Genomic DNA, 20,178 nt, shown 5'->3' with positions numbered 1-20,178 from the left:
GGTGTCCATGACCTGCAGGTCCTTGTGCTGTAGTGTGGTAAACAAGTGTGGGAACTCACTGCAGGGACATGGCCCAAAATGCAGAGCTTGGATGCAGGAGCTTGGGAAGTTGGAGTGTTGCCATCTACTGGCAGCCATCCACAGAGAGAAGTCCCTCCTCTGGCTGTAGTTGACGGTGTTGCTTGTTTTGAGCTGAAAGATGAGGTTTTTCTGCCTAAATTCTGTTTCGAGTCAGAGCTGTCAATAAAAGAATTGTTGCTGTCCTTAGCACGTGAATGTAGTCAAACAGTTGGAGTAGCACCAGTCAGGTTTTTATGGAGAGGCTGTTACTCTTGGCATGTGGGTCCATGTTTGAGATGGGGGCAGCTCCTCTCTCCTTCACAGTGTCCAAGTTGGTTTGGGGAGTCCTGAGCACCCCCTGTGAGCTCAGGGCTTGAGGGTGCTCTGCAGCTCCCCTGCCCTTCAGAGTGGCTCCATATTTGCAGAGAATGGGCTGATCTGGAAACTGCTTTTTTTATTCTGTAAGTAAAAAATTAATAAAGGCAAAGGATATATTTGGGCTCATTAGGGAATAGAGCAAAGATCAGTATTATTAAGAATCTTGGAGGTCTGACAGTCTTTCCCCCTGGAAGAAACGAGAGGTGTTTCAAATAAGTCTGTCCTCAAAGGGCGATCTGGTACAGCTTGTGCAAGTCTCAAAAAGTCCTACTGGGACTGACCTCTGTTAAGGGAAAGGTTTACATTAAACCATCAGAACAGGCTTTGAGAACTTTGCTTGAAACAAATACCAGCAGTGGGCATGAATATTTTTTCCTTTTTATTAAAAAAATAAAAGGTTGCAACACAAGTTTTCAGCAAAAGTTATGTGACTGCTTCCTTACAAAACATAACCCACATGGGAGTAGAAGAGTGGCATAGCTCTTCCTTCATGCTTGTCCAGCTGAAATATGCCTCAAACATAGCAACTAATTTCTGTACTCATGCATAGAAATGTAAAAAACTTATGTTTTTATCTAGTACTATAAAATTTTGAGTTGGAACTAGATTATAAAAATTACTTCAGTTCCTCTGAAACCTTGTGAATACCAACACTTTACCTCCAGTATTTTAAGCACTATTTCAAAATAATGGTATTTATTGTACCTTCGAAATGTTTTTGAGCCAGATATGTAGGCACGCAAACATGGAAATATTTGTGTTTCTCTGCCAGATCTCTGTGTGTGAGTTATAAATGACTTCAAATGATGGAGCAATGATGTATTTTTAGTTGAATTGTGTCACAGTAGTCCCAAGATAATGGATAACCAAAAGCGAGGTTGCAGAATTACCAGTGAAATTGTACATTTTATTTGTGAAGTAGTACACAGTGGTAAGAACATATATTTGAGGTCATATATGGAAGTTTTATATTTTAAAGACTAGAGAGGCAAAATACACTGGAATTAAGAGCCTGAGGTTTAAATGTGTGTTGGATTAAGGAGTCATGGAAGGGGCTGGATTCTGGCTGGTGCTTTGTTACCAATGGCAGATTTCCAAAGTGTAACCAAGTATTTCTCTCTCTCTTTTTTTTTTTTCTTTTGTTTTTGTTGCAGCTGGTCTCCAATGTCCTCATCTTCTCCTGTACAAACATTGTAGGCGTGTGTACCCACTACCCAGCAGAGGTGTCCCAAAGACAGGCTTTCCAGGAGACCAGGGAATGCATACAAGCCAGGCTGCATTCTCAAAGGGAAAACCAGCAGCAGGTAAGAGCAACAGCTGGAAATTAAAAATTAAAATACTGAAACAGAATTAGCATGCAAATTGTTCCTGTAGGATGGGATTTGAAGGCTTCTTGCTTCATGAGTAATCCAGGCAAGAATAGGTTGATGCTAGAGGACAGGATTTTCAAAAGTTTGAAAGAAAGTTCAGGGGTGTAGTTCTTGTCCAATACTCCGGTGGACTTTTCCAGACACAGCAGCATATCCTGTGGTATGTGCTCTGTGGATTAAAATTACACAGTATACAAAGAGTCTGCATAGGTTTTTTTGCACCCATCATTGAAGCCAGGTGTTGAATGCAGGTACAACACACAGGCTTTGTACTGACCCTCTTTGTAAGGTCAGCCTGGCATGATTGTCTGCCAAGCCACTGCCAAAAGGTAGATGTAATGCAGGTAAGAATTGGTCCACACAACATAATATTCCTTGATGGCTCCAAAGAAGGTCCTCTTCTCTCCTTTCCCAAAGGTTCCTACCTTCTTACACACCTCTCTATATCTTATGGGCCTCACATGAATTGTATTTGTTCAAAAAGTAAGACTCATCATCAGCTTCATTGGTTTTTTCCTATAAAAAGCCCTCTTGCTGCCAACATACAGCTGAGTTGTCAAGGGTACTGCATGTATCTGCTCCCCTAATTAATTTTTGGGTTCTCTTGCAATGAATCTCTTGTGTCCTTGGAATTAGACACAGAAGGTCTTTTGGGGCAGCTTGACTATTCCCTTGCTAACACATATCTCTGTCCTGCAGTACCTCTCATAGTGGTCTGTTCAGTCCAATTTAAAATGAATCATGAAACGGGACTTCCGCTCATCCCTTGGGAGATATCTCAGAGCTTGATTGTGGGTTTGGGGAGAAGTCAGGGGAATGAATCAGCTGGGGAGTCTTTGCATCTCTGTGGCAACTCAGATTAATTTTCCTTCATGTCTCAGCTCATCTGCATGTATGGATTTGTGTTTTGGCAGTTTTTTGTGAGGTACCTCTGGCTGACATAGCTGCTGTTCAATCCTTACTGTGAAATAACGTGTACATGTACTTATTTGATACTTTATGTATGAAAACAAGATTCACACTCAAGACTCCTTTATCCTTTGGAACAAATATAGTCTCAGAAAGATGAAATGAGCAGCCACTCCACCTTCCACATCTTGAAGTGGAGGAAAGGATTGAGCCAAGAGAAGATGCCATTTTACTTATTGATTACGGCTCTGTCCTCCCTGCCGAGAGACTGCCTTAGCAACACGGCTCAAATGCTTGTGCTGTGCTGGATTTGGACACTTCTGTCTCAGAAGCAGCTCCTAAGAACAGTCCTGAAAAATCTTGATGCTTTTTTCTAGTGCCCTTCTCCAGAAAGTACTGTACCACACATAAGAAAGCCAGGACATCAGAAAAATGTGGGTCAAAGCCAGTCACTGCCAAGTGCTCTTCAGTCCTTCCAGCAGTACCTGGCAGCTGGAGACTCCTAATGAGATTATTTGCTGCCACAGCCTGAACTGACATTGATCTCCAGGTTCAGTTCAGATGCCTCTCTATGCATAATGCATTGAGATAATCATGACGTGACAGCAGACACAAAAAAGGGCAGCTTAGCCCACATCTGGGAGAGCCAGTCTCCAAACAGGGGTGGAGGGAAACACAACTGTGCAGCCCAACACTGTTATTTATTGTTGCTTGTCTTTTTCTGGAGATCGATGGTGCTCCTGTGTGCTGTTCTCTGTTAAAGACAGGCAGATTGTCTTGGGCAAATGACCTTTTATTTTCCTTTATTAAGGATCTACCAGCACCCAAAATTAACCAGAAAGTAAATAGAAAATCCAGAATGTCCAATGCAGAAAAGAGACCACTTGTGATTTCATTACTTGATATAACCTAGGGCAGAGCTGTAACAGGAATCACTGTTGTTTGCCCAGAAAAAAATATTCTTGGATGAAAAATCAGGTGTTCTCCATACTCTGTAGGGAGCAAATAACATTTGAGTAAGAGATGGGTTGTTGAGACTGCACTGTCTTAATGCAATAGCATTGCATGTCTTTTGTCTCTGTAAAGTTGTTCTCTCCTTTTTTTCATCTCAGCATCATTTTTGTAAAAAGTAACTGTTACTAAACCTGAGAATAAATGGATAATCTTAAGATACTAAATATTTATAGTGATTTGAGGTCATCCTGGGAGAGTACTACATAAATACTTAAAATTCCTATGCGGAGTTGTAGGAATGTGTGTACCCATGCACACATATATCCATGTGTATGTGTGTAAATCTGTGTTGGACTCCTTCATCTATGTGCCTGTTTTAGAGACTAGTGCTCCTTGGGATGCATTTGTTTAATGTATAATTCAGTGGAACTATACTTGCATGTTATTTTGAAGTGAGAATTATATATGGATTTGCTCTTGCTTTTTTATCAGGTCAGAATGCTGCCTTATTATACTTGTAGAACAGCAGTCCTAGTCACCTTGCTGGTGCATAATAAGTGATTTTACAGCGAGGGCTGCAGCACTTTCTAGTTATTGTACCAAAATGAAAATTATACTCTAGTGGAGACCCTAATTTCTCTGCTCCATTTGAACTAAAATTTAGGGTTTTTGTTGTTTTGAAGGCCTTTTAATGTGGCTTATGCCTTACAAATGCACTTGTTATAGCCTTCTCCTGTTAGCTTCAAAGGTTATTTTCAGTGACTGTGATGGCTCCAAGCAAACAGAATAAAGATAATGCTCAGCTCTGTAACACAGCTCAACTTCCTAATTAGTAGCTGCATGAAGGGATGTTGTGCCACATGCTTTTGTTTCACCTGATGAGCCTATCTTATTCCCTGATTATTAGTTCAGAGCAGCCTTAGTGCAGCTCCTGGAGATCTCAAGTGTCTTGAAAATATTGGTGATTTAATCTGGCAGTGCCTATGGTGTCAGGAAGAGTAGGGGTGGGGGTTCTCAAGTAAAAGCTGTTCGGAAATGTACATGACAATCTCCTGGAGTGCTCCTAACAGACACTCAGGCTCCTGAATGTGTCTCTGTTTAGGAAGCAAGTAAACCCTCTATGCTCATGCGCCCACAGGGAATGTTCCAAACCTGTGGGTGCCCCTGAACCTCCCATAAAGCTCCAAGTTATTTACAGGATGTGTAAAATCACACATAAAATAGCAACTTTCACACATTTGAGGATGCCTATTAGAATATGCAAATGACAACAGTGTATACACCATTTACTCTGGAAAACATACAAATGTGTTGTGCTTTTCCACTCAAGGAGTGCACCAATAGCTGACAGAAGCCTAAGGACAGATGCATGATTCATGAGCTGCTTTTTTTAAAAAAATGTGGATATGTAACTGTTAGCACCTGCAGCATGCTAGTGAAGGTGACAGTACTTTAAGAAACAACTATCTTTTCATGACTGATGCAGTTTTAAGCAGAGATAGAAATCCCTCTAACACATCTTCTGTGTTATTACTATCTCTTCAAAGACTGAAGGCAGAATCTTAAAGAAGTCTCTTTAAGGTGCACACTGAAGGGGAGAAAAGAAGCACTGAGCAGTGCCACAGATTAAAAAACATCTCAGTGCATGCTGAGCACATTTTCAGTGAATTCGTCTTCCTCTGGTTCCGCCAGGGTTCCTCTCTCTCCTTAGAGGAAGGAATAAATGGTGAACTTTCAGTTAAAACTAGGAATTAGAAACCAGAAATGTGCCTGTAACTGCAGGACAGGCAAGTGGTTTGGTGACGTGAGTACTTGGGAGAGGATTGCTGACCCCTCTGAGTCAGGCCTGCATTTGAGCCCTGCTGCTCCCTGTGTTGTTGAGAATTAATGAGCTGTTAGATAAGGTTAGGGACCTTCATTTGCACCACCTTCTGTCTGTCTCACCAAGAAGGAAGGCCCTTTTCTTCCTCCTGCTCACTGCAGGGAAAGAAAAATAAAGACAAGAGTGGCACAAGCTTTTGGGATTCTTCAGCTAGCCCAGAGCACTGCCTGCAGGTTGGACTGGACCATGGCAGAGCAGATCCCAAAGGAGATGCTTCCCACCTTCATGAGCCATAGAAAACTCTTTTGAACTTCATGGGGTGTGACTGGGAATAGGATTAAGCTCTGGGCAGCATTCTCAGGTGTGATTTCTGATATAAACAGATGCATCCCTGGGGCACAAATTACCCACAGATTTAAATTCTATAATTTCTGTGTGAAACTGGCACCAAATTTAGAATAATAACAAGCACTTGTTTTTATGTGAGCTTCTAGGAGAATCACCAGAAAGTCATCATTTTGTCAATTTTTGCTAAGTCTATACAGAACAGCTTGCAAAATAATGTTTAAAAAGTCACGAAAGATATGATCAGTAAATAAAAGTGCCAAATGAGGGGCAAGGAAAGCCACAAACTGCTGATGATATGTGGTTATTGAAAATACTCTTGTAGGTGAGTGGGTGGGTTCACAGGTCTTAATGCAATTGGGCACTAATAGCACTTTAAAGTGTAGCAGTATAATACTTTTCATGCTGGTTTTATCGGGGCGTTTCTACAACATTTTAACTGCTAAGAGCAGGTTTGTGCCTGCTGGGGGAATGTGCTTAGATAATTAGATAAGCAAGGAAGGAATTTTAAATAGTGCCCAAGGGTGTTGGGGTATCATTCCTCTGGTGTTAGGTGAAGGAAGACTTCGTGGTGGTGTGTAGAGACTGTGTGGGAGGTCAGACAATATCATTTATCAGGGTCCTTCCAAGAACGGTGCACGGACACTTTGAGTTGCATGGTTCCTTCATTTGCAAGAATCGGCAACAATGATTGTAAGCCCAGTGCATCTGGAATGAAAAATAATAGTTTTTCTTCTAAAATCATTGAATTCTTACTGTTGGGCTTGGGAACAGAATTGCATATGACTGCTTAGGGGATCAGCTACTGGGTTTATGGAGCCCATTTTGCTTGGTTGTACTCATCTCTCACCAAACTGATGAGTCATTTCTCCCCAGTAAGGAACAAAGTGTGTTTGTTAACTGGGCAGCAGGTGTTTTAATTGGTTCATCTGTCTGACTCCACAGGAGCGTCTCCTGCTCTCTGTACTTCCTCGACATGTTGCCATGGAGATGAAAGCTGACATTAATGCCAAACAGGAAGACATGATGTTTCATAAGATCTACATCCAGAAGCACGACAATGTCAGGTAAGAACAGCAGCCTGTCTCCCAGCCATGGGGAAAGAGTGCTTGGCCCTGAACACCCAGGGACGAAGATGTCAGTGGGACATGATCCAAAATAAGTGTAAAGACTCTGAAGTGTCGCTAGCTGACTTTTGAAAGTTTGTTTATAGGATGGTAGGAGGATTGCCTCATTCCGGCAATATCTTGCTTTGAGAAGTGACTTGAACTGATCTCTTTCCTTACATTTTCCTTTTTTTTCCCTTTTTTCTTTCCTGCAGTAAGTGTTGATGATTTTGAGAAGGTATTATATTGGGGTTCAGTTATTTTTGGATGGTTACAAGCACCCCTCTGATAAGACATGATGGAATGCAAGGTAAAAATTAGGAACACTTGCCTCAGGGTGAATTGCAGAGCCTGGCTAAGGTTAAGATTTTCTGGAGTGGTTTCTGGCAGTTTGGAATTATAAGAAGGGTGTCCATTAGTGACAGCCTTGACATCTGCTCAGTCACCCAGCAATGTGTTTCTCCTTGGTCTACCTGAATGAGGAGAAGGGTTTGATAACCAGTCTCTGGCAAGTCATGCAAAATCAAACTCAGCCTGTGTTGCTGGAGTAGTCCAGCCCCAGGAGCTTCTGAACATCTCCTGGTTCCCGCTGTCCAGTTTCCCAGGGAAGAGGCAATAAAATAGTGCTTCAGATGGCTTGATAGCTTTATGGGCTGCAGTTACAAAGTTTAATTTAATCTTGATGCATTTCACCTCTGCTGTGGTACCTGATCTCTTTGGAGATACTTATGTCTCAGCTAAGCCAGGTCCTGGAACTGTGTAACAGCTCTGTCAGTTTATAAGTACTTCTTTTGAGACAAAGGGGCTGGAGACAGAAAGCTTCCCTTTTCCATCTCCACTTACAAAAAGAGTTTTTCCTGTGAGCTCCTTGTGTAGCCTTTCTCCCTCATGTAGCTTGAGTATGATGGTGAATTGTATTTTCGGATACTTTATGCTCAACAGATGAAAGTGAGTTTCTTACATCTCTAACATACCACACCCTCCAACAGTTGACGTGGAAACATCCACATGAAATTCTGATGCATTTGAAGACATTATCTTAGGATTGAGGATAGCTGGGAGAGGTAATGTACAAGCAGAAAATTGGGAGATTGCTCAGTGTTGAATGTAGAGTCTTATATAAAACTCACTGAAATCAGAGCAAGTCTGTGTGCTCGCTTGGATGGAATTCAGCCCTTCAGTTTTTTTGGTTATGACTCAGTAAAGAGATAAAGATCCACTAGCAATACTGAAGAAAAAAACAGTATCAGAAATCAAAGACAGTAATGGTTCAGTGATGAAAAATAAAGGATATATGCATGGTGATGAAGGGGAGGGGAAGAGGCCATCCACAGTGCCCTCAGCAGACTTTGTGCTACAGTAAATTAAGTTTTGTGTCTTCACATTCATTTTTTCCTTAATGACACTGAGCTTGTTCAAGTAGGTGTGTAAATTTCTAGTGATAGATGCTGTTTGTGAATTACTTTTGTCCATTACTCAAAGGTCAACTTGACATTCAAACTAAGTGCAATTCATTAGGTACAGCATGAGACTATGGTATTTTAGTCTTTCACATCAATTTCCATGTCATTATTTTGTAGGTTTGAAAATTGTTCCGTAGTCAAATCTTAGTAAAGCTGATTATCTCTTTAGGATGATACTGATTTGAAATTTTAATTTATATGACTACATATACAAAAACTAAATAAACAATAATGAACTAAGTTTGCAACTGGAAAATTTTAAAGGGGGAAGGGGAATCTGATGGAACAATAGTGAGTGGAAAAAATAGCCCAAAGATAATGGTTGGTATGAAGACATGGAGATCTCAAAAATGACACATGGCTAAGAGTAGAGAAAGGAGATTCAGCAATGATTTTCAGCTACAGCTGTGAAGAAACATGAAAGGTGAAACACATAAACATAAATGGTCATGTGCACCAGTCAGTTCCTGATGGGTAGCTAACAGGATGCTTGCAAACATTTAATTTTCACATCTTGCATATTTATTGAATAAGATAAGCATTTATGTAATAGTTCCACTTCTGCAGCTTAAAAGTAATTTTAACTTTGTTCCTCATGGTAATGGGTGTTTAGGAATCAAGCCCTTGCAGGTGCCGACTATCTCCAGTGCAAAGGGACTCTAAGGTCTCAAAAGATCTTGCAAGAGGAAACAAATGATATCTTCCTCAAAGTGTGGGCTTTGTTATCTGTCCCTGTGAGGTCCTAAATCAGAACCCACTGAAATCATGGAAAAGGCTGGAAAAGTGAGATAAGAAATAGGAATAAAATAGTGTATGTGCTGAGAGCAAACAGAAAATAACTCAGGAACATCTCATCTTCATGTACTTTAGGGAAATGAATAACTAAGTACGAATATTGAAGAAAGGAAACATGATTTGGAACAAATGACTCATTTCACACCAGGAGTTCAGCACGGAGCCTTTGCTCCTGCCTGGGTGCACTGAAACCACCTCTGGTGGGAATGACTGTGGATGATTTTGAAGCATTTACATGCACACAGAAACACCATGGAGGGGGGAGGTAGCATCTCGGTGACACTGATTAATGAACTGGCTGAATAAAAGCAAGCATGCTCTTTACTTTGCACAGGGAAATGCTCAAGGGGAGGCTTTTGAGATGAGAATGCTCCAAGCAATTTTGTTTTGTGTTCGTCACTACTCAAAAATGTCATAAGATCCAAGTTTTTATGAGCTAAAGGTTATTGTGTCAAGGCAATTGAGAAGTATGTGAAGTCAGTGCAAGGGTGCTGTGCCCAGCCATTGAATCTGGCTTCCTGTTGATGATTTATCAGCAGGAGCATTTCCTCTGCAATTCAGAGGAGTGGGAAGGTCTGTGTGTTCGCACAGAAGTGTGGGTTTTCTTTCTCCATCAGCTGTATTCAGTGATTCTTCCCCCCACCATTCTCCCAGATTGAGTATAAAGGTAGATTTTAAACAAAAGTATAATGGATGAGAATTTTTGTTAGCTATTGATTTAAAAGTTTGATTGTCATCTTAATGCCTGGAACCTGACATCTTGATTTTTGCTGGATCTTCAGAGTGAGGTCGCTCTCCAAAGTCACATGGAAATAATGAGGCTCTGGAGGTTTCCATCCAGATGAGTTTAACTTGGGTCCTTTGAACTCAGGAGACACAGGAGCACAGCCTCGTGCACTTAGCCTGGTTTGACATTTTGTGTGGGAGAAGTGGCTTACTAAGTTCTCTTCCAGACAAGATTAAATATTTTAATTTTCAGGGATGATTGGGTCTGGGCTTTTGAGACCACCTCTAATTTTAATTAAGAACCAAACCAAAACCACTCTACCAGCAGAAAATGTTATTCTAAAATTATGTGAAGTTAATGCATGTAGGCTTTCTTTTTCAGTTTAAAAATTAAGTGTCCTTAACTTTCCAGTTTGCTCTTATATGCTAGTTTTGGGTTCTAGGTTATACAGTTCAGGGGTTTTTTTTAAGAAAAAGAGGTTACACACTTCCTTTTTTTTTTTTTTTTTCTTTTTGTTTAAGAAAAAAAAATTCAATTTAAACCTGTGTAGAAGAGCTCTTCCTCAAGTACCAGTAGTAGTAAGTCTGTAAAATGCAGCCTTTAACAAGGAGCAGTTCTGCTATGATATTGCTTACTGAGTTACACTTCTCTTAGAGGGTGGGATATCTCTCCATAATGGAAATATGATTTTTTAAATGCAAAATACAGTGGTCTTTTTGACCTGTATGGGTAAAAGACAATCTTTTTTGAGCAAATCTTTTTACCTGGACTTCCTGCAAATGAGTTCATAATCTCCTGATTATTGTTATGGAAAGTAAAGTTCAGAGACTAATTTATCCACAATGAAAATATAACTTCCTGTAATTTTTGGCAGCAAAATTTGTTTCAGGATTATGGTCTTCTGAAAATTTTAGTATGGTGACAAAACAAAGATGAAAATGTTTGAGGTTAATACACTCTTTTTTGATGCACGTGAACAGAACCTTTAAACAGAGAATGAAACAGTTTCCTGTGCTGATTTATTGAATGAGAATTAACTTTGACAAATCCAGAACCTCAGAGCATGATTTGACCTTTCCCACATATGTGTGTGTGTTAAATATAAAGTCTATTGTCAAAAGCAATCAGGAAAGGAGTTCCCAAGACTATGCAAGTAATTTTGGGTAAACAACAAGGTGAATTATGTAACTAAATTTGTTCATGTTATCGTGAATGAGATTATGTCTGATAGACAAGCGCTAAATAATGCATAGATAATATTGTTTATATATCATGCTTCCCAGACAGAATTTTAAGTGTTTTACACTACTATTGCTATTTATAGTGTCTCACTGCAGTGATAATGGCTTTAATGTTATCTAGGTTTGGCCAAATATAGTAATCTCTGTGCTATAAAAGGAGGCTTGAAGTCCTCTGTGAAGGGATAAATGTTGGCTTTGTCACTGAAATTCCTTTGATGAACTGTTCCAAGAAGCTTATTTTAGGGCTGGCATCCAAGTGCAGTAAAAGTGACAGTTTCCTCTCTTCTCCCCTTCACATAATTCTTATGAATCATGTACTCAACAACATTAACCTGTTTTCAGAGTTTCTTAAACTTCTTGACAACTTGAACTAAACCATTTGCAGAAATGAAACAAGACCATTTGCTTTCAGCTTTTTAAATGAAAAGCATTTGTAACTTGTCTTCTGATTTAATGACATTCTAACACCAAAAAGTTCTCTGCTTAAAAATGACCAAATAGTTGCACTTTGGCTGAGTGTCAGGGTATTCAGACCAGCTGTTTCAACTTAACCTCTTCACCTTTTAGGTGTTGTGATGCCTATATTAGTTGCTTATGATTTTTTTTTAAATTCCCAGGTTACAAGGTTCAATGGAATTGTGAACTACAACATTTGAGGAAAAATTCAACTAAGCAAACATCTTTTTCTTCCCTCCTCCCACTGTCCTCACACACAGGATTTCTGCTCTTAATGTTTCTTAGTGGTGAAGTACTTACCATCCTTAATAAATAGAATTACATTATGATAGGTATAAATTTCTGACAGTTCTTCCATGGATATTTTCAAAGATTACACAATCCCTCATCTCAGCCAAAGTTTGTATATCTTTAATTTCTCTGGAAGGCCTCATTGCCAGGAAAGGGCAGGAACAATAACTTTTTAAATATTTACTGTATAATCCATCTTCCTCCTTGTCTTCTTTCCTTTTTGAGGGGAAGCAGAATGAAAATTGATGGCTTATGTGTAAAAACAAGGAAGAGCAGCATTAAGCAAGAGAAAGCCCAAGAGCCAGTTTTATCCATGTCTTGCATCCTTGCTGCTGCTCTCCCTGTCAGTCCGTGAGCTTCGATTTCCTCCAAAGTGTGTTGATGGGTTGGTTGGTTGTTTCTCAGAATCAAGTCTTGGCAAGACCTCTCCCTCCTTTTCCTTATTCAAGGTATATGCCCACGAGCAGTAGAAAGTTATTTTTGCCCATAGGTGGGGGGTAACTGTGGGTTTCATGTGAGTTCAGAGCATTTAATTGCTGTAACTTCTGGTTGAGGCTGTAGAATGAGAAAAGTGAGTAGGAGGGAAATGAGCCTGCCCACGTTTTTCCCCAAATGACAGCAGTGAATTTTACCTAAGCAGGAACTCTCCCTGTCAAGAGCCAGATCCTGGGAGTTTCACCTATGCCTGCCAGGGGTGAATCTTTGCTTTTTAATGTTGCAGATTTTTTTTCTTTCAAGTTAGCAATAAGCTTTAGGAAGTGCAGGAGTAGGTTTCACCCATGGATGAAGGTGAATTACTCTGCTCTTACCACCACCAATCACTTGGCTCTTCCTAGTCAATTTCTTGGTTTTGAGAGGAAAAGTCACTTGTTTTTTGGAGATTGTAATTCACACTAAAATTCATGTTTAAATAAATTCGCTTACTTTTCAGCCTTGTTACACCTGGAGTTGACCTCAAAGCTGGGCAATAAGGCTGGGTGTTAGTTTACAGGGGATGTTTCAACCCAGGATCACTCCCTCTCGATAATAAATGTATTGATGGATCAGTCATGAAAGCTTTTAAGCCAAAAAATACAGCAGGTTTATATATTTTAGCAAAGCTACCTCTTTGTGTGTGTGCACAGCAACCTTTAAGAACAAATACATGCTAACATGTTTAAGTATTCATTTGATCTGTGATCTTTCTCTTTGAACTGGGAATATATTGTGATCTCCCCTGCTGGGAGCTCCTGGTGTCTTCAAGGGCGTGAAGGAGCCTTGTACCCCCTGAAGAACGAAACAGATATAACTGGCTGCAAGGCACCCCGCTGGATGCTCTACTCAAACACGTGTGTTGTAATAAAGATAACATCCCAAAAGTGCAGCGTGCCAGGTGACTGCAGATCTGCAGCCACCAGCAAGCCATCAGCAATTAGGAAGGGCCTGTGATGTATAATTCACACCCTGCTATTCTGAGTTTACACAGGGGCCTGTGAAGTTCACAGGGTGATGGATTGAAGAGCGTTAGATGTTTTAATGATGAAATACTGTGAATAGTAATTTGGAGACAATAATGAAGGTGCCTGCAGAAGTTTACAGAGCAGAATTTTACCTCATCAAGGTTATTTGGATTCTCTTTTTTCTCCAGTAGTACTAAGAATAAATCAAATTTTTAAAAATGTAAGTATGACTGCTGATTGGCCTGATAAAAACAAATGTATCAAATTTATAGTCAAAAAAGTGCATCAAATTATGTTTATTCAACTAGTTCACTTCCAGTCCTCCATACTCTAGAGTAACCTTGACAAGAAAAATTGAGTATTCTCTGAACAAAACTTTTCTTTTGTGAAGACTTGCTTTTACAGAATTGCTTTTCTCCTGTAAAGACTTTGTGAAATTTCAGTTAATGAACTGCTTTGTCATGTAGTTAACATGCAAAGTGGTTTTAAGAACATAGAGTTTATATAACATTTGAAGAGGTTCTTATTAAAATCATCCTACCTTTTTGCTTCCTCCCTAGATGATAATGACTGAAAAGCAAAAATTAGTTAAACTTTTTATTCTGTCATGCAGCGAACTTTGCAAAACTACTTGAAGCTCTCTTACAGAAGCTATAAAACAGAGGCACAGTTTTGGATGGGGATGGATTAACTTCTCTTGTCTTACACTATATTTATATCCCTCAACAATTGCTGCTAATTTGCGCATCTGTTCCTACTGGTGTATATATAATTTTGACACTGGATAAATAATGAAGAAGAGACAAAAGCTGAAACTAATTAGTGGAGAAGAGCTTTCAAGTGGTCTGGCATCCTGTGACTCAAGTAAGTACATTGCTAACTTGAGCCTATGCCCTCCAGCAAATGAAAGTCATAGTGTAGTTTTTAAACTTTCTCTTTTTTATTAACTTTGCTTTATACTAACTGGTGAAAGAGCTGGGGAGAGGTTGGTACTGACTGTGCAGTCTGCATAATTCTGTATGGGGAGTTTTTATAAGAAACCCAACTAAGAACAGGTTACTTCAGAAACAGAACTAACAAATGAGGAGCACCAAAGGAGGACTGCACAAAAGAGCAAAGGAGGCAAAAGACCCAAAGATTAAATTAATTTCATCACACACATCCCATTGGCATGGCATTGCCCTTGTGGAATGGTAGAAGTCCTCTTTTTAGAAAACTGAGGTTTTTCTGTGCCCTTTTGTGGTTTTGTTACAAAGCCCAGGAAGGATGAACACAGTTTTAAATGGTGGGAATAAGGTTTTGTAAAACTGTATAGTTTCTGGGGACTCAGAAGTTTGCAGACAGCTTTCAGAGATTGGGAAGTATCTGTGTGATGCCGTTTTAAAAGGAACCAAAATATAAGAATATATAAGTTATCTTCCTTGATACCTTGACCAACAGAGATCTTTATGGGTGCTGTATGTGATTTTGGCAAATATCTGAGGCTCTCAAAGGCACTGAGAAAATCTAAGGAAGCTCTTGACCAGTAACCATGTCCCTATTTTGAATCAACCTCCTAAACTGATGCCTTAAATATATAGGAGGATCATCAACATTCAAAATCAACTTCCTCATCTCCAGTTCTACAGAACCGACCCCCAAGATGAAAAATCTGGTGTGGTGACTACTTATAAAACTTGGATCTGTGTGACTATCAGCAAAATATTCTCTCCTAGCCTCTTGTTGCAGAGAACTCCCCAGTAAGTGGCATGGAGAAGGCTGGGTGACCAGAGCTTTTTTCAGTTGTCAGATCAGCTGTAAATGCCTGTTTGTCCCCATCAGTAGCTGTGCAGAGCATCTGGAAGCACAACTTGCCGTCTCACATGAAAAGGAAGGTGCATGTAGGAAGCAGTGGGGAATTTTCCCAGCAGAGTTACAGTAGTGAGTTTGATCCACCGTGTCAGCTCATTGTTTTAGGGTTTTTGGATGGTGGTGGTTTGGGTAGGGTTTTAATTTAAGCATGATTCTTTGCAGAGTGTGATCATACGCTGGATCCATTCCTGCTCACTGTGGGGAATGCTGCTAATAGAAGGTTACTAGGACAACCCTCCTTCTTCTCACAACTACTTAATTTGTTATCTCCAAGGCCTGGCAGACCCATACATCCATGCTGAATGATGCAGCAATTCAGAGAGGTGCTTTGTGACACCCTGGACTATGAAGGAATAGAGAGAACCGATGTCACAGAGCTGATGGGATATTAGTGGGGAGGAGAGGTAGGCAAAAAATATGGGAAAGGCAAAAAAAACTTGGAACAAAAGGAGCAAATTTGCCAATTGTTAGCATGTCTGGAGGGAAAGAGAAGAGAGAATGGAAACCAGACACAAGCAGGTGTAGACAGTGGACAGTTATGGGCCACTGCAGTGCTGGTGGAGAGCCTCCATTCCCGGGAGCATGCACACCAATGCACCGCTGCTTTGTGCCTTGGCTGTTTCCAAAGAATGAGCTAATAAGAATCAATTTGTAGAACAAAACAAACAAAACTTTGGCTTCTGCTCAGGGGAACTTGAGCAATTGCAGTTACAGATCAGGCTTCAACAAATGCCAAGAGCTGATCCATAAAAGTATAATTATTCTGTTTCATTTGGAACCTTTTGTTCTGGGTTGCATTCAAAACTACTGTAAGCCCCTTTGTGAGATTCATTTCCTTTCCAAGCAAGAGAAAAAGAGGCCTTTTCATTTAATAGTTCTACTTTGTTTCAATTAAAAATGAGAAAAAACTCGCATCCTTGCCTTTCTTCCTTAAGATTCTCACCTTCTGCAGAATAGTGGCCAGCAGGTCACAGTTTAGGACAACACGTCTCATGTAGAGGCAAAATTGTTACAGAGCGTAAATTGTAAGGGATATTCTGCTTTTAATATCCTGTACTCTTTGTAATTTTCAACTGAAAACTGCATAAAATTTTGTTATTGAAATTGGAAGTGTTTACAAATTTCTTTCAAAGCCCAGGAACACTGAAATTGCCTGCTGAGCTGTTTTTCCTTGGAAGTATGCAATGGGGGAAGGAGTAAATTGAAAATGGTATCTTGTCTGTAAACTTAAAAACTGAGACAGACCATGAGTTCTTTAATTTGACTTGGTAGTGAGGCTGATCAGAGTTCAGAAATGCCTGGCTCCCATTGCAGAAATGTCCTGATGACTACATCTTGAAGGCTCTGAGGAGTTGTGCTGAAGCAGCGAGCAGGGAGTGTGCACAAACACACACATTCTCTGCTGGGCACTTCTCATGGGCACTGGCTGTATCCGTGGGGGGAGCGAGAGGGGCAGTTCGGCTGGGCTGCTGTGCCAAAGGGGCTTCTCTCTGTTCCTCTCTAAAATGGAAACACAGAGAATTAATTCAGTTGACATTCCATGTGGCAGAAAGTACAACACAGTGGTAGGGAAGACCTGAAGAAGCACAAGTGATGAGGCACACCATGCTCATCAGGAGTGTAGAGGCTCAACCCACGTGCCAGGGTAGATTATCTGGATTTGGTTTTCCCATGTACCAGAGGGCGTTTGCGGCCACATCTCCTAGGAGAGGCCATAAATGAAGAAGGCATCCTCATTCTCTTTTGTTAACTCTGTCTCATTTTTTCACAAAAAAGAATCAAACCCCGGAGCAGCGGCTTGAATCCCACTGTCCCATGTCACAGCGCGCACCATAATCAGCAGGGCAGAGCGGAGCACTTGCTGTCTCTGCCTCTAATTATTCTGAGTATTTTATATGTAATGAGCAGCTGTAGCATGAGATCCTGAGGGTACCCCTGTTCCCAATCCAAAATAGCCACTTGTCCAGTTCAGGCTGGATTCACAGGAAAAATTAGATCCATGTTTTCTCACATCTTGGGTGAAGGGTCTTAGGAGATGGTTGCCTTGCTTTCAATTTCACTCCATTTACTTATAAATAGCAGGCATTTGCAAAATACCATGGAATCAAGGATACAAATTTCTGTGTACGTTTCTGTACCTTGAAGTTGTGCCAGTCTTTTGTGTCAGGCCAGTGGTATTTTAACTGGCAGGAATTTTGACTCCCAGGTAAGATTTGGCTACAGTCGTGTAGATGGCAGCATGGATATGGGAGGGACTCTCTTAAATGCTGGACACATACTGTTTGTTATTGTAGCTGCTGACTTACTCTGAGCCCTGTCTGTATTACTTAATTCAAACAACAAATAATGACCAAAGAAATAAATTAAATAAAAGTCAAGTATTCCTGTAAGATGCTGTCTCAAGGCTCAAACTGAAGTGAAAAATTATTTGCCAGGGTTTCTAGCCCCGGTGGTCTTAGATTAACCACAGCATGTCCTAAGTACCTAGAAGATGGAGAGGCCAAGGCGATCCTGGGGATGATTTGGTTTTGCCTTTGATTGCTGTTAATTTCTTTTCTGTTTCTGTTTACAAGGATTCTGGTGACTGGATGTTGTCAGCAGGATTTTTTTTTGGTTGCATAAGGATTGAGAAAACAGTGTCTGTCTGACTCTTCCACAGTGAATGGCTTTCAAGTTAAGCCATGGCTGCAGTTATTGTGCTCTAGCTGTGACACTATAAATAAAGTTATTAACAGCAATATGTAAATGGGTTTCTATTTCTGTTCTCTGTATTGTTTGCAAAATCTAGGGCAGTTATTCAGTAAGAATCATCTGCTATTTAGCACTGAGCCTACCAGCATTTGATGTTGTGTGGGCTGCTGCGCTTTTCCGCCGCCTTTCTTTCTTTCTTTGCAGTGGCTATTAGAACCCAGCACTTCTGCAAGTTTGTTTATTGTGGTATATAAGAAATAGAGTAGCTGTGCTAAGCATTTTCAGGCTTTCAGAGAGTGGCTTGGTGCATAAGAATAGGGAATCATCTCCTGGTATCTGAACTATAAGAGCATTAAACCCAGCCATACAAACACCAAATACCACAGCTGCCATTTGCAGATTCCAGATTGTTTAAAGATCTTTACAGTTTGTGTTCTGTTCGCATGCTCTGTTTCCTCCCACTGCCCTCTCCACTGCTCCAGATCTGCCTGACAGCCCCAGGCCCTGTTCATATTGGAAACTTGTACCACATCAATTCATGCAGTTACAGCACAGACCCCCAGGGAGAACACGGACGTGTTGTTTTAGAAACCCTTTACTACAGTCGTGGCTACTCCTGTCTGGAAGAGCAAATTATTCTAATCCAAGGCATCTGTTAGAAACCTGAATGTATCTGTGCTAGGGACAGGATCTGTGTGGCTGTTAACATGGATACTCTAAAAGACATTTCACTTGAGGCAGTTTGTTCAGACTTCTTCCTTCTCTGCAAGTGAATTCGGCTCTGGATTCCCCAGATCGCCAACAGGGAAAGTCCCAACCTGTTTGTCCTGTGACTCGTTAGCCACAATTTTATTGCCAGCTGTGCTAGCCTTCAGATGGGCATGTGTCCTCCCCAGCACTTAAATTCCATTTCATGCAGCTTTGTGAAAACCAAAATTGCTACTACTGTGGTGGCATAGGAAGTAAACAGAAATTAGCTAGACTGGTTTTGCATAAGGTGTAGAAAGACCTGAAACAGCAACTTTCCTCTTATTTTTATGCTATGCGACACATTACCATATTACATGTTTTAAGTGGTCTCCAAGGTGACTTTCTATGCTATAGAGAAGATCTGGTCAGACTCTATTGATTTTATTGATATTAGTTCACTGGTAAACTAATAGCTGTTTGCAGGAACTACATTTGGAGATAATATTTTGTGAGTATTGAGAGTAGCAAGCAAATGGCTTAGTGAAATATCTTAATGCATTTAACAGAGAAATTAAATTATCCAATGGAAAATGCAAGAGAAAAGCCATTTCTTTATATGCAGATCTATTATTCTGGTGGTGGCAATTACAGTAATTCTCTTGAAATCAAGTTAAAATTATATGTCTGCTTCATTATGAGAAGAAACCACTGATTGCAAAAATCAGGGGAGATTTAGGGGAAAGTTAGAGAGACTTACATATGCAGTGAGCAGACCTGACATCACCATGGCTCCCACTCTATCATGTCAGGAGTAGGGTTTGTGTGGATGTTTCCCGGACTTAGGAGGCCAGGATTCACATTCCTGCTTTGTCAGGGTTTTCCCATGACACTTTGAGCATCTTTATGTATTTTATCCATATACCATACTTCTGTCTCTAGGAAATAGCATGGTTTTGTTTTTCTAGCGCCAATGACATTTTAACAGTTGCTTAATGTCACTGCTTACTACCTATGAAATCATGGAAATATGCCAAATATTTGGAATATGAGATATGTTAGAGGCTGAAGAGATGCATGGAATTTCATGTTCCCTGTTCAAGGACCATCTTTGCATAGAAATCCTTACGTAGTAAGTTCACCTGAACTGCCTTCTGAGGAGGAGTGGGTTTACTGCTGGTACTGGTTGTACAGAATTTCATTATATTTACTTTGTTTCTTCATGGAAGATGGAGTTTTCTGTGTCACCAAAAGGAACCAAAGATAGGTATCAACCCAAGTGCTACTGGTCAATTAAGATGTGATGGTAGGTCACATCTTAAAAAGGAAAAACACCCCTTAATGTTAAATTATAGTCCTTGTAAAGTTGGGAGACTTTACTTGTGAGTTGAGGGTATCTATTCATTACTGCTTCTTATCAGGTAAGGAAAATTAATGTAGTGTACAACAACCAGATAATGAGTTCAATTTCCTGCAGGATTTTTTCATTTGACTCTGATATTGCAACTAATCTCCCTTGTCATTGAAAACATGATGTGGTCTATTATTAAATTTATTATCAGGTTTGTTTATTAATCAAATAATATTGATCCC

The 20,178-nt window shown here is 40.2% G+C and overlaps 1 protein-coding gene across 1 annotated transcript in view; it reads left to right on the top strand.

The window, feature by feature from the left end:
• Positions 1 to 20,178, top strand: part of ADCY5 (adenylate cyclase 5) — a 205,283-nt gene that overhangs the window by 118,944 nt on the left and 66,161 nt on the right. The window contains exons 2-3 of the mRNA XM_048308669.1: positions 1,593 to 1,742; positions 6,784 to 6,905. Coding sequence (XP_048164626.1) covers positions 1,593 to 1,742; positions 6,784 to 6,905 — 272 coding nt within the window. The remainder of the gene's footprint in view (positions 1 to 1,592; positions 1,743 to 6,783; positions 6,906 to 20,178) is intronic.

The sequence above is a fragment of the Corvus hawaiiensis genome, chromosome 7 (genome assembly GCF_020740725.1).
Source record: "Corvus hawaiiensis isolate bCorHaw1 chromosome 7, bCorHaw1.pri.cur, whole genome shotgun sequence".
Classification (NCBI taxonomy): domain Eukaryota; kingdom Metazoa; phylum Chordata; class Aves; order Passeriformes; family Corvidae; genus Corvus; species Corvus hawaiiensis.
The sequence above is the reverse complement of the archived record's forward strand: the minus strand, read 5'-3'. Positions and strand labels throughout refer to the sequence as shown.